General features: G+C 39.1%; 1 protein-coding gene across 3 annotated transcripts in view; it reads right to left on the bottom strand.

Annotated features, from left to right (window-relative positions):
* BARD1 (BRCA1 associated RING domain 1) overlaps positions 1-19,533 on the bottom strand; it is an 84,493-nt gene that overhangs the window by 36,669 nt on the left and 28,291 nt on the right. For all 3 annotated transcript variants that reach the window (XM_061148812.1, XM_061148813.1, XM_061148814.1), the window contains 3 exons: positions 14,297-15,252; positions 4,282-4,362; positions 2,412-2,584 (listed from right to left, as the gene is read on the bottom strand). In XM_061148812.1, the coding sequence (XP_061004795.1) occupies positions 2,412-2,584; positions 4,282-4,362; positions 14,297-15,252 (1,210 nt within the window). The remainder of the gene's footprint in view (positions 1-2,411; positions 2,585-4,281; positions 4,363-14,296; positions 15,253-19,533) is intronic.

Raw genomic sequence — 19,533 nt, 5'->3', positions numbered from 1 at the left:
ACAGAGGACTCGCGAAAGCCAGCCAAAAACAAACCATGCCTAAGATGAAACCCAAAGGAAGAATATACCACACAAAGCAAAAGCATATGTGATGGTTAGGAGGCAAAATAGCTTTGCACATCTTAAGGAAATAAAAATTTAGAAAGGCTAGTGCAAAAAAAGTTGAAGAAGGGGGAGAGGAGGGACCAGAGAGACAGAGCTGGAGAGATGAGGAAAGCTGGACCACCTGAGGTCCTACAAACCAGGTTCTTAAGTCTGACTTCTATTTTAAAAACATTAAGTTACCGGGAAGGGTTTTAAGCAAATAAGTCACTTGACCAGAACTGTATATTTTGAAAACTCTTGGGCTGTGTGGTATGAAAAGTAATCAGAAAAGGAGATCAGTTAGGAAATGGAGAGGCTAATCAGGTCAACAGCAATGATCACAAGATAAAACAGAAACCAAAAAGTACAGAAAATAATTAAGTCTGATGACCCACAGTCCAGAACAGAAGGAATAATGATGTTTAGAAATAGCTCCCGGTCTGTTACACCTTAAATGAAATCAACTCTTGCAACTGTCCTACAGTTGCCTTCGTATCCTCTACCCAAAGTCATTCCTGATGTCAGTCACCAAATAAACCTGCCTTCCCTACTATATCCAAACTGTACCAACCACCTCTCCAATGCAGTAAGCATCTGGCGTATGTGACTATTTAAATTAATTAAAATATATTTTAAAATGTATTTCCTCAGTAGCAACAGATCCATCTCAAGTGCTGAATAATAAGAGATGCCCAGTGGCTACTGAGTGCCCACACTGTTACAGAGCATTTCCATCAGTGCAGAAAGGTCTACTGGACAGTAACGGGCAAGCGGTGTGCCTACACCTGCGGCTTCACCCCAGAACCCTAATGGGACCAACACGGCCATATGAGAAGGCACCTCTGAAAGCAGACCTGCTTACCGTCTTAGACCCACACCTTCACAGTGTCGTGAAGAATCATGGTGTACAAACCACATGATAGACCCTGCGTTTTGGCTCATTAATCCCCACTATACTCTGAAGAAATAGAAAAGCAGCAGGCATCACCCATGTTTTATAGGTGAGGACACCAAGGCACAGAAACTACCCTGACTGAAGCTATAAAGGCAATAATGGAGTCACAAATAAAAGCTGGAATCCCAAACACCCTGACCAGTGCTCCATTCGTTAGAGTAGTCATGGCTGATTTAAGCGCCCACAAACAGGAACTGTTCTGTTTTACCTCAACAGAGCAACCACCTGCTCTACCAAATGGATCAATATCCCCACAAGAGGGTCATACCTGTTAGACAAGTATATATGTATACATACACACACGCGGCCTAGTATAATACACATGTATGTGACATGTGTGTGTAAAAAACTAAAAAAAAAAAAAAAACAGAAAAATTTTAAAAATAGAAGATATGTATTTTCTGAGTTTGCCCCAACCATCTTATCACATGCGATGAGAAATAAAGGACATTAAAAACATGAAAACTAACAGCACCAAGGTATGATAGATTCCTGCATTATTATTTATCTTTCAACTATATTATATGATTCCCTATTTTTTTAAAAATTGAAACCTAGAAGATCTGCATTTTGTAATCTTTATACCCTTCTGTAAACAGAGCAAGTCCTGACTTTTGTGTGCTACTTCCAAACCTGCAGCAGTAATGGGTAAACAGAGAGGCAATTCTTACATTTTCATTTCAACTACTTCATTAAGTAAAAAGAGTAAAATAATATATAGGGAGACATGAACCAAGTTAGAGACTACAGATATAAAATCCACATACAGCATTTACTTGTGACACTCTTGACAACAACTTTAAAATGTAGCCGCCAGCATTCACTGATGAGTCTCTGTGCTTCAATACTGGGAAACAATTTACCTGGAGGTTCACTTGAATGAGGTGAAAAATCTAAGAAATAATTTGACTGCACTTGCCTAACATCTGAATTCTTACATATTTTAAATGTGGTTATACTAAATATTCAGGAAAAGAAGAAAACGAACAGAAGATTTACAATTTTAAAGTACTGGGGAGCATACAAAATAGTTATTTACAGGCTTCTAATTCTTGCCTTATTAATAAGTATGAATCAATCTATATAATATAAAAACTGAATGACTTTTTCCAGAAACCTGAAGCTTCCAAAATTAATCTGAAAACTGTTTCTGAATTAAAAGAGTACACCTCCCTTCAACAAGTAAGAATTATAAAGGAAAAGGGCATGAATGTTGATTTTAAGTTTAGAATATATTGACCACATCTAAATATAGTTGTGAAAAAGAAAAGAAACAGTCATCAACTTAGGTAGTAAAGTCTCTGCTTCATCAAAGGCCTTGTTTCAATAAAAAGTCGGCAGAAAAAAATTGGCTTTAAGGTGAACTACTTACACTGCCTCCCTGGAGGCTCCATAGGCGAGCAGCAGCTTGACAATGTCCACATGCCCGTTCTTCACCGCGTCGTGAAGGGGTGAGTCGTTCTGATACCCAGTGGTGTTCACCAACGCCTTGTGCTGGAGCAGCAATTCCACCACCTTCAGGTGCCCGTGATTGCAGGCTTCATGCTGATCAAAGGAGAGTCAGAAGAGTAATGAGGACGACCAATGAAAAATATCATAACAAAACCACACTTCAGAAAAATAAAATATGAACCTCAGTCAGAAAATTGGTTCTTAGCTAAATACTCATACAGACCGTAAATTATTGACAGAGTAAAAGCATTCTTAATAGTCGTTAAGGTAAGATAGGCTGCAATCAAGATTTATGCAATTCATGAAAAAAGATTTTTTTCATCTGAGCCTTGGGTCAAATGCTCTTTACTGGGAAGAAAAAGTAGCTTTGCTCCAATTACAGTTCCTAAATTGCTCTATAGCAAGAAATTTAAAACAAGGGGGAAAAAAAACATAGAAAATATTTCAAAACCAGGTCATGCATAAAATCTGAAATCCTTCAAGGCTGAATAGTATTCACTAAATCAAGTGCTCAGCCATAAGCTAAGCGGCGCATATGTACGTAAGCACCCAGCAAAGTGAATATCCTAGAATGAGAATTGACGAGACAAGCCTCTCTAGTCGTGGAAGCTACAGATATTGTATGGCTGGTGTCAGTGACAACAGATGTAACACAGAGGAGGTGCTGAGAAGGAACTTAATAAATGACATAACTGGTAATGGTGGAATGTTCAAAGATGCTTCACACTGCAAATCTTCCTTGTGTTTAATGATCTCCTAACGATGGCCCTGTGTTGTATTCTAAGAAATCTCTGGCATACCATGCCTTTTAAGTACATACATTCAAATCTTAATAGGCAAAACACCACACTGAATGCTGGGAGGTCTATATCTAAGAGAAAGGACTCCAAATTAGGTCTCACATCCCCTAAATCATTCACCAATTTTCATTAAAGTTTGCCTCAGTTGCTTAAAAGAAAAATTAACCTTTCTTGTGAAAAGGTTAGACAGACTGTCCGTGGAGTGCAAACAACAAAGTGACTCTAATCCAGAATAAACACTCCCAGCTTAAAAAATTGCAGGGAGAAGTCACTGTAGACAAGTTTAAAACCTTTTTTGCACCTAGTCTAAGGAGAATCTCTCGATTTCTTCGAAGTTACAGTTTACGGAATAAGGGTATCCATCCCACCTCTTGATATTCTATGGCTGTATTCAAACCACATGCTAACTGTCCTCATGGTCCACACAGCACTTGTTTCCACGTACCTGTGCCATTCTTTTCTGTTCTTCACAATGTATTTGTAGCAATGAAAAGCAAAGACTTTAAAAAGTGTTTAATGTGAGCAAAGATTTCTACTACCTCTGTGTGTCTATAATTGGATAGGGTATAAGTGAGGCCAAGACAGACCCTCAGTAAGAACCGCTGCCGTGTGCTACATTCCTACACCCAGTTCTTGACTTCTTTTTCCTGAAAACTGTGGTTCCAATGACATGCAGTGCTGCAGAATAGAGCCTGATGTCTATTGTAGCAGTTAGCTTTCCATACATGAGCTAAATTCAGCAATATAGTGGAACCAGATTCTTAAATCTAGATGTAGTCAGTCAAAAGGTAGGCAGTTTTTCAGCTGTCACAACTGAAAGCTAGATGAAACATGACGTTTACCCTTATTTATCTAAAACATGAGTTCTTCAGATTAAAGACACTATATATATATACGGCAGAAGGTGATATATAGACACCTACATAACTACAGTAACTATAAACCATAAAAGAAAGATTAAAAAAAAAAAAAAAACAAGAAGAAAACTACCAATGGTGTCCATCCAGCATGGTCTTTAACATTTGGGTCGCTTCCACTTTGTAAGAGGTATTCAACAGAAGGGATGTCGCCCTAGTAGAACAATGAGAAAGTACAATTAAAATTCACCACGGAAAGAAAAAAAAACAACTCATGATTTTCTATTTCTTCTTTAAGATTTTTGTCTTCTTCAAGATAAAATTTAAATCTGTTCTATGCCCATTGCTCATGAGTCAATAAATAATAAGTTACTCATGCATGGATTGTTCTGAGATATCAACTCAAACTCATGTAGTCCATCTCTGAATAGAGTCCAATATGTCTGCAATAGGCAACCTGTATCAAAATTCATTTCAAAATACAAAGGAGAGTTGTGAAAGTTCATCTGATCACAATGAAGTTTTGAAATTTGCCATTTCATTTGTTAAAAACATCCTTTTTGAGCAAACAAGAAAATGGTTTCTGATTATCATTTAAAACAAAATTAAAGCCGAGAGGGCATCTTGTTGAAGCCAATGTTAAACCCAAAATTGCTGTCTTATTGGTAGCTAATCCACTGATCCTCAAGACATTAATTTAGTTTCAGTTTAATTCAGTCGCTCAGTCATGTCTGACTCTTTCTGACCTCATGAACCGCAGCAAGCCAGGCCTCCCTGTCCATCACCAACTCCTGGAGTTTATCCAAACTCATATCCATTGAGTCGGTGATGCCATCCAACCGTCTCATCCTCTGTCGTCCCCTTCTCCTCCTGCCTTCAATCTTTCCCAGCATCATGGTCTTTTCAAATGAGTCAGCTCATCACATGAGGTGGCCAAAGTATTGGAGTTTCAGCTTCAACATCAGTCCTTCCAATGAACACCCAGGACTGATCTCCTTTAGGATGGACTGGTTGGATCTCCTTGCAGTCCAAGGGACTCTCAAGAGTCTTCTCCAACACCGCAGTTCAAAAGCATCAGTTCTTCTGCACTCAGCTTTCTTTATAGTCCAACTCTCACATCCATACATGACCACTGGAAAAACCATAGCTTTGACTAGACAGACCTTTGTTGACAAAGTAGTGTCTCTGCTCTTTAATATGCTGTCTAGGTTGGTCATAACGTTCCTTCCAAGGAGTAAGCGTCTATTTAATTTCATGGCTGCAATCACCATCTGCAGTGATTTTGGAGCCCCCCAAAATAAAGTCAGCCACTGTTTCCCCATCTATTTGCCATGAATGATGGGACTGGATGCCATGATCTTAGTTTTCTGAATGTTGAGCTTTAAGCCAACTTTTTCACTCTCTTCTTTCACTTTTATCAAGAAGCTCTTTAGTTCTTCTTCACTTTCTGCCATAAGGGTGTTGTCATCTGCAAATCTGAGGATATTGATATTTCTCCTGGCAATCTTGATTTCAGCTTGTGCTTCTTCCAGCCCAGCATTTCTCATGATGTACTCCGCATATAAGTTAAATAAGCAGGGTGACAATATACAGCCTTGACGTACTCCTTTTCCTATTTGGAACCAGTCTGTTGTTCCATGTCCAGTTCTAATTGTTGCTTCCTTCTCAAGAGGCAGGTCAGGTGGTCTGGTATTCCCATTTCTTTCTGATTTTTCCACAGTTTGTCATGATCCTCACAGTCAAAGGCTTTGGCATAGTCAATAAAGCAGAGGTAGATGTTTTCCTGGAACTCTCTTGCTTTTTTGATGATCTAGTGGGTGTTGGCAACTTGATCCCTGGTTCCTCTGCCTTTTCTAAATCCAGCTTGAACATCTGGAAGTTCACAGTTCATGTACTGTTGAAGCCCGGTTTGGAAAATTTTGAGCAATACTTTATTAGTGTGTGAGATGAGTTCAATTGTGCAGTAGTTTGAGCATTCTCTGGCATTGCCATTCTTTGGGACTGGAATGAAAATTGACCTTTTCCAGTCCTGTGGCCACTGCTGAGTTTTCCCAGTTTGCTGGCATATTGAATGCAGCACTTTCACAGCATCATCTTTTAGGATTTGAAATAGCTCAACTGGAATTCCATCACCTCCACTAGCTTTTTTCCTAGTGATGCTTCCTAAGGCCCACTTGACTTCACATTCCAGGATGTCTGGCTCTAGGTGAGTGAGTGATCATATTCACCTTAATTTCTCAAAGTTATTTTTCAGGCAAAGGCAAGGCTTATTTTCTCCAAAAAAAACCTGACAGCTTACTCTGAAATGCTGAATAAATAAAAGTTACATGTGATAAAAGTTACATATGTCAATGTTGTGTTTTGAGAAGAGCTTCTTTAGGGAAAAGGAAGTCTCTCTCCTACAACAAGCAGCCCCAACTCCTACGAAATAAGCTATTTGGTATTGGTTGGAAAATGTAGAAGTCACTAAATCCCCTCAAGACAGTAACATTTGCTTTTACTGGGCTGTTTCACACTACCTCTCAAATACAGCAAATCTTAAGATGGTAGCTTACTCAGTTTGCTAAAAGAAAAAAGCAAAAACAAATCTTCATGCAATGTATATTTTTAAGTTCCTAAATTACCAAAAAGACCTTAAATATTCAATGGGCCTAAAAAGAAAGCACTCTACATGTTTCAAATCAGTTGCCCTATGTCCAATAAAAAAATATTTCCCATAGTTCCTCAGAGGAGCAATTCTACGTTTCTGGTGCAAGTTAGCGTACATTTAGTACTTTTGCACTATGTTTAAGTCAGTTCCAAATGAGCTCGGGAACATCTGTCAAGATACAAATTTGATGGGGAGGGAGGTGGGAGGAGGGTTCAGGATGGGGAACACATGTAGATCCATGGCTGATTCATGTCAGTGTATGGCAAAAACCACTACAATATTGTAAAGTAATTAGCCTCCAACTAATAAAAATAATTGGGGAAAAAAAATAGATACAAATTTGATTTTTTTTAAAGAATCCCATGAATACTGGGGCAGATGAATTGCCAGAACCACACACATTCCCAACCTTCAAAATGAATGTACCCACAAAAAATACACAAAAACCTTCTCAAAAATATCCTCAATCTAATTCTACACAGCAATCACAAAAACATATTAACTTAAAGAAGCCTGTAAAATAATATAAACACATCTGTGGAATGGAAGAGTCTTATGGAAGTCATGTAGACAATTAGAGCAAAAATTTGGAAACTAAAAGCAAAATCTCTTTTAAACTTGCTAGCCGGTGGTAGTTTTCTTTGAAGTCACCCCTTCATGTCATCAAAGGTGTCTTCTGTTAACATTTTACCCATAGACTATCCTGAAATGTACAAACAAAACTAGTGGAGGTGATGGAATTCCAGTTGAGCTATTTCAAATCCTAAAAGATGATGCTGTGAAAGTGCTGCATTGAATATGCCAGCAAACTGGGAAAACTCAGCAGTGGCCACAGGACTGGAAAACGTCAATTTTCATTCCAATCCCAAAGAAAGGAAATGCCAAAGAATGCTTAAACTACCATACAATTGCACTCATCTCACACGCTAGTAAAGTATTGCTCAAAATTCTCCAAGCCAGGCTTCAGTAATATGTGAACTGTGAACTTCCAGATGTTCAAGCTGGTTTTAGAAAAGACAGAGGAACCAGAGATCAAATTGCCAACATCTGCTGGATCATCAAAAAAGCAAGAGAGTTCCAGAAACACATCTATTTCTGCTTTATTGACTATGCCAAAGCCTTTGACTGTGTGGATCACAATAAACTGTGGAAAATTCTGAAGGAGATGGGAATACCAGACCACCTGACCTGCCTCTTGAGAAACCTGTATGCAGGTCAGGAAGCAACACTTAGAACTGGACATGGAACAACAGACTGGTTCCAAATAGGAAAAGGAGTATGTCAAGGCTATATATTGTCACCCTGCTTATTTAACTTATATGCAGAGTACATCATGACAAATGCTGAGCTAGAGGAAGCACAATCTGGAATCAAGAATGCCGGGAGAAATATCAATATCCTCAGATTTGCAGATGACAACACCCTTATGGCAGAAAGTGAAGAAGAACTAAAGAGCCTCTTGATGAAAGTGAAAGAAGAGAGTGAAAAAGTTGGCTTAAAGCTCAACATTCAGAAAACTAAGATCATGGCATCCAGTCCCATCATTCATGGCAAATAGATGGGGAAACAGTGGCTGACTTTATTTTGGGGGGCTCCAAAATCACTGCAGATGGTGATTGCAGCCATGAAATTAAATAGACGCTTACTCCTTGGAAGGAACGTTATGACCAACCTAGACAGCATATTAAAAAGCAGAGACACTACTTTGTCAACAAAGGTCTGTCTGGTCAAAGCTATGGTTTTTCCAGTGGTCATGTATGGATGTGAGAGTTGGACTATAAAGAAAGCTGAGTGCAGAAGAACTGATGCTTTTGAACTGCGGTGTTGGAGAAGACTCTTGAGAGTCCCTTGGACTGCAAGGAGATCCAACCAGTCCATCCTAAAGGAGATCAGTCCTGGGTGTTCATTGGAAGGACTGATGCTGAAGCTGAAACTCCAATACTTTGGCCACCTCATGTGATGAGCTGACTCATTTGAAAAGACCATGATGCTGGGAAAGATTGAAGGCAGGAGGAGAAGGGGACGACAGAGGATGAGATGGTTGGATGGCATCACCGACTCAATGGATATGAGTTTGGATAAACTCCAGGAGTTGGTGATGGACAGGGAGGCCTATTGTGCTGCGCTTCTTGGGGTCACAAAGAGTCAGACATGACTGAGCAACTGAACTGAACTGAACCCTGAAAAGTATAGTTGATTTACAAATTGCTTGTTTTTTATAGTCAATCTGTTTTTTCCTCCCTAGTTCTGAAAAGTTTGTCATATTTTCTCCTTCTCCTTTATGTAGATGTAATGTCATGCACATAAATAAAATTATGATAATTAGATAGTGTCCACAGCAACGAGGTAAGTTTGAACCAATATATAGTTTCCAAGAAATGAATTAACTTCTGCTTCTGATTTCTTGAAATTACTTTCTTCTCAAATAGAATATTTTCTGAGTAATAAGAACTCACTTCTAGGATTCTCACAACTTACAAGAATAATTGAGATTCTCTTAAACCACAGAAGGAGGAAAAAATCAGAGGAAACAGTATTTACCAAGGCTTACAAAAATTTTTAAACAGACTTGATGTTTTCAAATAATACCTTAAAGGGAACATGTGTCACATTGAATCTTCTTATTGCTAACTTTTCATTCAAAGGAAATATTCTTCACGTATTCATGCATATAGCATCAATATAAGTTAACTTTTCAAAAACAAATACTCTCACACACAAAACTGTTTCCTTTTAAAGGTAAGCTGTTTAGAATAAATATCTGTATAAAAATGGTAGAGGACAGTACAGTTAAGTACAATAATAATGACCTACCGAAGGTGGCATTAGTTGTAAAGAAAGTCCCTGCCAGTGCAGTAGATGCAAGAGATGTGGGTTCAATCCCTGGGTCGGAAAAATTCCCTGGAGTAGGAAATGGCAAACCATTCCAGTCATTTTGCCTGGAGAATCCCATGGACAAAGAAGCCTAGTGGGCTACTGTCCACGGGGTCACAAAGAGTCGGACAAGACTGAGTACATACACACAGCAACACCCAAAAAGGCTAAGCTTTTACATAAATGAACTAACCAGGTACCTAAAATTTCTCCTTTTAGCAATTAGGTACTATTGGTGCCAGCTTGAAGACAGAGGAAAAGGGCCACATACCCAGGAATGTGAGTCTCTAGAACCTGAGAAAAGCTCTTAGCTATAAGCCAGCAAGAAAACAGGATCTCAGTGCTACAACCACAAGGAAGTATACAGTTCCCGCAAATAACCCAGATAAGCAAGGAAATGGATTCTCTCTTAATGCCTCCAGAAAATAACAGTCGATGAACTGATTATAGTCTGGTGAGACTCATACCAGACTCTGACCTAGAAAACTGTGAGAAAGTTAATTTGCCTTGTTTAACTCACTAAATTTGTGGTTACTAGTCATGACAGCAACAGGTAACTATTTCAAGTGGCGAGGACAGGAAAGCACAAGTAGCTTTCAGTAATGATGTGGTCAAGCTCAAAGGTCCTTCTGTAAAGCCATCACTGTAGCAAGGGATGCTAGCCAGTCCAACAGAAGAGTAGAACTACTATGGGATTCTCAGACTTCAGCACATCCACCAGGTGTCCAAAGTACAACAGTGCACACTTAGGATCTGACGGAAACAAGGAAAATGTGGGCGCTGCATGTTTACAAGATGTTTCTGGAGAAAATAATAACAACAACAAAATCTATCTCTGACAGCAAAACACTTCATCTGTTCTGTCGACCTGCAGTCTCATCAGATCTGTATTCATCACTCGGCTGCTGTAACTCTTTCCTTTTCCCTGCTCTTTGTTCCATGTTATCGTATAGCTGACCCTTGAATAACACAGATTTGAACTGCATGGGTCCACTCAAACACACATATTTTTCCATAAATATACTGGAAAAATTTTCGAAGTTTGTGACACTTTGAAAGAACTTGCAGACACACCAGGTAGCATAGAACTGTCAAAAAAAATTAAGAAAAGTTAGGTATGTCATGAATGAATAAAACATATGTAGATAACAGCTGATCCTTACCCTGATCTACAGTGATATTTAAATTAAATTAATAATGCATTAGTATTCTTACACTTTTATAATTTTGCTCTCAAAGAACTACACTACCATACAAGATGCCTCTCTGTACAGTATGCCTCTCTCTTGCAACTGGAGAAACTGCACATCAGTCTATCATCACAGGTAAGTCATTTTTTAAAAACTGTAACAATATTTCCAATAGTGTATTATGAGTATGACACTGTAGGCCATAAAAATCTTATGATTCACTTACAGAGTACAGGCTAGGCTACAGTGATGCAAGTGTATCAGTTACACTAGTCTACCATAAAGCGATCACACTGCTGCTTCACTATCAACGCATGAATCGTTACACCTGCTAATAAATATGAATTTCTTTTTCACAGTATCTTTTCATTTTTGATGTCTAGTGTTAGTACTGCATATACCAAGTACACTATTTTATATCATACAAGACAGCACTGATTTATGTACTGACAGACTATTCATCTCATAAACAGATGACATAAACTAATGTTATTTTGTATTGTATAAAAGCAGTACAGTATCATAAATGTTTTCCTTATGATTTTCTTAATTAACACGTATCTCTAGCTTCCTTGGGATTCTCTTGTGGTTCAGCTGGTAAAGAATCCGCCTGCAATGCGGGAGACCTGGGTTCTATCCCTGGGCTGGGAAGATGCCCTGGAGAAGGGAATGGCTACCCACTCCAGTATTCTGGCCTGGAGAATTCCATAGACTGTATAGTCCATGGGGTCGCAAAGAGTCAGACACAACTGAGCAACTTTCACTTCTAGCTTCCTTTATTGTAAGAATACAGTATATAATACTTACAATATAGAAAATATGTATTCATTGACTGTTTATATTACCAGTAAGGGCTTCTAGTCAATAGAAGGCTATTAATTTTTTAAAGAGTCCAAAGTTACACGTGGATTTTGACTGTGTGGAGGTCAGCTCTCCTAAGCCCTGCCTTGTTCAAGGGTCAACTATAGTTTTAACTTTAGGGTCACCTCAAACCCTCTTCTGAAGTAGGTGGATAGACAGCCCAAACAAGACAGCAGAACCACAGCAATCGGTTTTCAAGTATGCATGGATTATTCATTCTGGGTTGCAAACAAAAAAATCAAGATAGTAAGTGAAATGAATACTATTATAAAAAGATAAATATACTGATAAATCCTTTGATTTTTCTTGAAGTATTTGTTTTGACTATTAAAATCAAGCTGAGACAGGAGCATACATTCTACTTATAAAAAATTTTTCAAAGAACATTACTGTTAAATAGGTATTTAAAAAACAATAGAAATCAATTAACTTTTCTTAAAGGTACTGTATCAGAATCTGCCAGTGAGTGACAAAACAGTATCTGATAAGTTGCAGAGAATCAAAATTCTAGTTCTGGCATTATAATTTCTAAGTAAAATGACAATCTGACAAAACTTGCATTGAAGCAATCTTGAACATTATCAATGGAGAAAATTCACCAAGACAGCATCATACCACCATATTTTCCTGCTTTAAGATTCCCCTGGGCTTTTTTCCATGGCCCATGATGAGCATAGATAAATTATGGCCTGAAGGCTTGATACCCGACTTTGTGTGCAAAGCTTTACTGGTTTACAATATTGTCTATGACTACTCTGGCACTAAAATAGAGTTGAATAGCTAAGACCATATTACTACAGAGCTGAAAATATTCGCTTTAATTTCTCCTTTAATAAAGAGTTTGCCGAACCATGGCCTGGACTCTAGGTCCTAGAGATCCCCACTAATAAGACAAATGATTCTTATGATTGAAAGAAAAATTCTCTACCAAAGTAAGTGGATGCTTAACTGGTGGGCAGAAAATAATTCCCCGAAAGCAGTCTACATTCATGTATTAGCTAGAAAAATGAACAAAGGAAATTGATTACTACGCTAGCTACTTATATCTATAAAGCATTAATAACACACTATAATGTTAATACTGTTATACCTACTGTAATACATACACAAACACACACACACATATATATATAAATAAAACAAAGAAGACAAAAAATAAAGTCTGATTTTTTTAAACCATACCTTGCAAAAATCAGACTAAAATGGAACTAGAGCCAACTCCAAAAATTCAAGTTGTTCAAAGTACATGGACTGCCTAGAAAATAGTCATCTTACAGGGGAATCAGACAAAGAGTATTCTACATTCATCATTTATTAGAAGATAAACAAGAAAAGAAAAGCATTAGAAGAAACTCATTTTTGTGTTTTTTCCTTTCTACACAGAAAGAATATATCTGGACTCAGCCGACTCCATGTTCCTCCCAAACATTTTATGATGCTCACCACCTTCATGCTCATGGGTCTTGAGGGGTTCTTTCCAGACCTCCCAAAGTTCTCTACCCATGCAAAAGACCTAACAGTTTCCCAGTGAATTTACTGTAAGATCACAAAAGCTATCCTAATTCAGTACTAATCTTTTCCATATTGTCATTGCATAACACCTGCACGAATTCACAAACCAAAGTCTATGCAGCTGTATCACTAAGTGCTCCCTCAATGTCCACCACCTGTGTCACGTTCAAGGAGTAACACTGCAAGTACACCTCAAGCGCAGCAGAAGAGGTAGCTTCCAAAAGACAAATACTGCCACTTCCGAGGTATAGAGGCAATAAACAGACATCACTCAAAGAATGGGCTATTGAAAGGAATGGGCTGGCTGTGGGGCCCAGAGAAGTCCCTCTGTGGTGAACCACAGGAGTCATTCACGACACTCAAATTTCCAGTCATTGGAAGAATGCACAAGCCATGTAGTATGACCTCCCGGACTCTGCACGGGCCCTCTAGGAGGGTCAAACATAGAGAAGCTCATGCCTTCTCGAACTGCCATGAGTTCAGAAGCTGGGTAAAAGACATGTGGCAATGGTGTGTCTATATCCATAAAGCATGAGAAGAATGGGTAAACAAAATGGAGAAAACTTAACAAAACCATTGAAAGTGAAAAGTGAAAGTCATTCAGTCATGTCCAACTCTTTGCGACCCCATGGACGACACATGGAACTCTCCAGGCCAGAATACTGGAGTGGGAAGCCTTTCCCTTCTTCAGGGGATCTTCCCGACCCAGGAATTGAACCAAGATCTCCTGCATTTCAGGCGGATTCTTCACCAACTGAGCTATGAGGGAAGCCCAAGCAAAACCACTATGGAATAGAAAAAAGCAAAAGCACTTGGCAAAGTTGAAGCTGAAATACGGAAATACTGGTTTTCTCCTGCAAGGTCACGCTCCTCTGGCCCCAGGGCCCCCGCTCTGAGGTAGGGTTCCAGTCCCTATCAATTCTTGCTTCCCCGGTTCATAGGAAGTACCACTTTTGATCAGGCTTATTAGCCTAGTAATCATGTCATTTTTCACAAACTCCAAAGAAACCATTTTATACTGGGTCTCATTGTGAAGCTGTATTTCACAGTAAGCATCCTACCTTAATTGAAGCAATATGGAGCAAAGTCTCTCCTCGATGATTTCTCTTCACAGCTGTAAGGCTAATGGGCCTCAGCTTCGTTGCTGAGGGACTACACATCATTCGTCTGTAACTGGGACTGTTCAGTGAAGAAGGCGGCGTACCTGGTGAAAGGCTAATGGATTCATCCAATATAGTAATGCTTTTCCTCCTTAACGTGTCACCAACTTTGTTTGAAGGTGGTGAAGAACAGCCAGGCGATGGCATGTTTTCTGACAGCACTGTTTGCTTAGCAGAGTTTCCACCAGTGCTCTGACTGTTGCTTCTGCATCTCTTAGAAACAGGACTGGAAACTCTGTTGTGACGCCCACGCTTCCCATTACAACCTGATGGCAAGGACTTCTTGGACGGAAGATAGTTTGCAGAGACTGTCTTCTCAGGAGTCACTACTTCATTCTTGCTCTCAATTTCTGGAGACTCTATATGCTCAGCCAATGGTAAAGAGACTTCAGCCAAGTCCCCGAAACATTCAGATTCTGTTACAGACCCACTTGCTAGTAAGTCTATTTCACCATTTATCTGCAGGTTAGCAATCACAGATGGTTGGCTACAGAAGGACACCAGCTTTTCCTTACTTTCTTTTTTGGAGTCAAGGTCATCATCTTTCTTTTCTGCCTCTAAATTCCATTTTTGGTTGACTTCAGCTAAAGTTTTCTTTTTCTGTTTTTTTCTAGACTTTGTGGAAGGCTTCTTAGGCCTCTCAGAAACCTCCACCGGAGGGGTCGTAGAGACAAATTCATACATGGAGGTCTGCTGAGCATTTTCATCATTTTTCACAGAAGGCTGGGTTTGCACTGAAAGTTTATTCACAGTATATCTGACTTTCTTACTTCGAGGACTAAACCACATTTTTATTGAATTCTTTTTATTTTGTGCATCATTAAAAAAACTTTTCCTAGATGTTTCTTCTTTCAAATCTGGAAAAGGATAGGAAAAAGGAAAAGAAATTTGTTACATGAACTTAATCTCTCCCATCTTGGGCTCTCAAAGAATTGTGTTGATAGTTTTCCTAAGGTGTATCGCCTCTTATTTGTGTACCCCTTCCTTCCTTCCTAGATTATGAAAGCAAATATCCTCATTCAACAAATATTTACAGAGTCCTACCTGATTTCAGACCATGTTCTAGAAACTTATATGCCACTGCAAAAGACAAAATATACAAACAAATAATTAGAACATACAGTCTGCTGTATGGAAGTGATAAGAGTCATGGGGAAATGCTATACTAAATTAACAGATTAACAGGAGAGACTTTATTAATAAACAGTAGTCAAAAAAATTAAGACTTATTATCTGGGGAGGGAATAAAGTCAAGAGAAAATAAAAACTTATTAGCTGATGCTTAATTTTAAAAGAGGACTTTTGAAAATTAATCAATATAATTCTTTATAAAAAAATCTAAAAAGAAAAACAGGTGGTTTCTCTCAACAGATATAGAAAAATATATACACTGGCCAAATCCAGTGTCCATTCATTATTTTTAAAAAGGCTCACCATTAGGGATAGAAGGAAACTTCTTCAACGTGCTAAGGACATCTACAAAACTACACACCACTAGTGCCATCCTTAATGAAGAAAAATGGAATACTATTTTGTTCCTATTATCTTGTTTCTGTCATCAAGACAAGGCAAAGATGTCCACTCTCACCATTCCTGTTCAACATCACACTGAAAGTCTTGGATAGCACACCAAGGTTAAGAAAGAAATATAAAAATCACATGAATTAGAAGATATAAAAATGTATCTGCTCAAAGCTAACTTGATTGGCTATATAGAATATCCCAAAGAATCTCTCAAAAAACCACTAATAAAACAAGTGACTGTTCAAGGTCATAGAATACAAAGTCAATATACCAAGTTCAATTGCAACTGTATTTCTATATACTAACAATGAACATATGGAAACTACCAGACAATGCAAATTCTTGTTGGCAATGTTAAAGACTTCAAAACCTATGCTAAGAGCAGAAGAAAACCACTACAAGGTTTTACATCAATCAGGTGGCATGATTATATCTGTGTTTTCAAAAGCTCCCTCTTGACTGGAGTGTGGGAGAATAGGTTGGAAGAGGGCAAGAGTGGATGCAAGAATAATCGTTAAGAGGCAAAGTAGTAATATAAGTAGAAGATAACAGCCTAGGGAGGTGATAATAGAGAAAGAAGTAGAATTATTTGAAAAATATTTAAGAGATAAGATTTAAAGGATTTGGTGATGAAATGAATAAAGGAGAAGAAGGTGACAAAAACAATTCATATGTCTCTGGCTTATAGCACTGGATGCACCTAGAGAAAAAACACTGGTGCTGGCAGGGACAATCTGCCCAGGCTCCCGAGCACCGACATGCCCTTGTGGGGTGTACCAAGAAGGCAAGGCCCTGGATGCTTTTTACCCAGGCCATTTCTCAGGACTGTGTGTGCAGCAAGCAACCCTGAGGGAGCAGAACTGTTTCCCCAGGGAAAAAAGCAGGCCCATTTCTGCTGTCTATGGGCATGCTAAGGCACTTCAGTCACGTCTGACCTCTGCAACCCTATGGACTCTAGCCCACCAGGCTCTTCTGTCCCTGGGAGTCTCCAGGCAAGAGTACTAGTGTTATATACAGTCAACTCCCCAAAGCTCAGAGTTCCTTTCCTGTATCACAACCACCTGTATGTGTAGGAATCCACGATGGGCCCTTTGCCAAGTATCATCACAGATGCAAAGGTACACTGAGGAATCTCAAAAGCAATGTGATAAAATATCTGCAAATTTTTTTAAGCATATACTCTTTCACAAGGCAATTTTACCTCTAGTAACCTATCTTACAAAATATACAAAACAGTCACACATGTGCCTGCAAATCTGGATGTGTGAGTGTTAACTGCAGCAATATTTGTAATAGCCCAACTGAGGAAAAAAGTCAGTGTTTATCAACTGGAAATCAGTGAACTATGATGCTCCATAATTACAAAATCTTATTACAAAATCTTATGGAGCTGCTATACATGTCAACTAACATGCAAAGATCCTCAAGACACTTTAAGTGTAGTACAATCCTATTTACATTTTAAAAATTCTATTGTGTTTATATTCAAATACTTTCATAAATTCATAAAAAGGAAGATTAGGAAAGTTAACTAAAAACAGTACCTCTGAAAAAGATTTTGTGTTTTTTGGTTGGGAATAAAGGGTAGAGGGGGACTTTCACATTTTACTCTACACACTTTCATACTGCTTACTTAGTTACTAAAAGAATGTTCTCTTATATTTCTTATGTAAATTAAACAAACAGAAAATAAAATTGGTATAAAGTTACACACCTAATTGGTGACTGAGCTGGCATTTGAATTCCTAAGTTTTCACTAAGTAAAAATTAAAACTTTTCACTAAATACATACTATATGTAATACTGTGATTTATAAGAAATATACATTTGGTCTTTGTCCACCGTTGTTGTTGCTGTTTAGTCACTAAATTGTGTCCAGCTCTTTTGCAACATCATGGACTATGGCCCGCCAGGCTCCTCTGTCCATGGGATTTCCCAAGCAAGAATACTGGAGGGGGCTGTCATTTCCTTCTCCAGGGGATCTTTCCAACCCACAGATTGAACCTGTGTCTCCTGCATTGGCAGGCAGATTATTTACTACTGAGCCACCAGGAAAGCCCACTGTACCAGGCACAGAGCTCCTAAAACCCTTGAAATTTCCTATATGAACCACAGGGGCATCTTTTGTTACATTTAATTGTGTTCCTAGTTACCGAAATAGCTCCAGTAAAAAAAAGATAAAATGGGTGTCTTTTATTATTCATAACAAGCCCTAGTTCAACCACACCTGAGTTTATGTTAATAAGATATCAGAAAGTCCCTAATGTCGGAGGCAGGTTGCCAAGGGAACCAACAAGGATTAGAGGGTTAGAATTTTCAATCCCACCCCCTGACCTCCAGGAAAAGAGGGACAGAGGTTAAGCCAATCACCAAAGGCCAATGAGTTAATCAATCAAAACCTTGATCAGGCTTCCCTGGTGGCTCAGACCATAAAGAATCTGCCTGCAATGCAGGAGACCCAGGTTCAGTCTCTGTCTTGCGAAGATCCTCTGGAGAAGGAAATGGCAACTCACTCCAGTATTCTTGGGCAGAGAATCCCAGGGACAAAGCAGCCTGGTGGGCTACAGTCTATGGTGTCACAAAGTCAGACATGACTGAGCGACTCACACACACACACACACACACACACACACACACACACACCCCCCTACATAAAGAAGTCTCCATTAAAAAACAAAACTCCAAAACACACACACACACACACACAAACACACACACACACACACGCCCCTACATAAAGAAGTCTCCATTAAAAAACAAAACTCCAAAACACAGTTGGAGAGCTTCCGGGCTGATGAACGTGTGAAGGTGCTGGGGAAGCTGTACACCCAGAAGGGACATGGAAGCCCTTTGCCCTTCAACACACCTAGCCCTATGCACCTCTTTCTGTCTGGCTTTCCTGTGGTATATACTATTATAATAAACCAGGAATCTGGTAAGTAAAACGTTTGCCTGGATTCTGTGAGACACTCTAGCAAATTATTCAAATTCGAGGTGTTGACAGGAGCCTACAATTTATAGCCAGTGGGTCAGAAGCACAAGCTGGCCTGAGAGTGGCACCTAGGAGGAAGTGGGGGCAGTCTTACGGGACTCCTAACCTGAAAGATTTGACACTATCTCCAGGTGGACAATGTCAGAATTGGGTAAACTGACACCCAGCTTAAGGGTGTCACTTAAGGGTGCGATGTGTGGAAAACCCGCACATCTGGCGTCAGAAGTGAAACAGTACTGTAGGTAATAGTAGGGTGAGTGGTGGTGATGGTTTAGTCGCTAAGTCGTGTCTGACTCTTGCGACCCCATGGACTGTAGCCCACCAGGCTCCTCTGTCCATGGGATTTTTTAGGCAAGAATACTGGAGTGGGTTGCCATTTCCTTCTCCAAGGGATCTTCCCAACCCAGGAGTCGAACCTGGGTCTCCTGCATTGCAGGCAGATTCTTTACTGACTGAGCTATGAGGGAAGCCCAGTAGGGTGAGTAGAGGACACATAAGGGGAAGAGACCTTTTCTTTACACAACATATAGTATAATCTTTATGTGTATTTTATTTTTTCGGACCTACCAATCTTGCCTATTAACAGAGGCTCCAGAAATAGAGAATGAACAGTGGTCCCTCT

Source organism: Dama dama, chromosome 8 (assembly GCF_033118175.1).
Source record: "Dama dama isolate Ldn47 chromosome 8, ASM3311817v1, whole genome shotgun sequence".
Taxonomy (NCBI): domain Eukaryota; kingdom Metazoa; phylum Chordata; class Mammalia; order Artiodactyla; family Cervidae; genus Dama; species Dama dama.
Note: the sequence above shows the minus strand (reverse complement) of the source record. Positions and strands in the feature narration are given on the sequence as shown.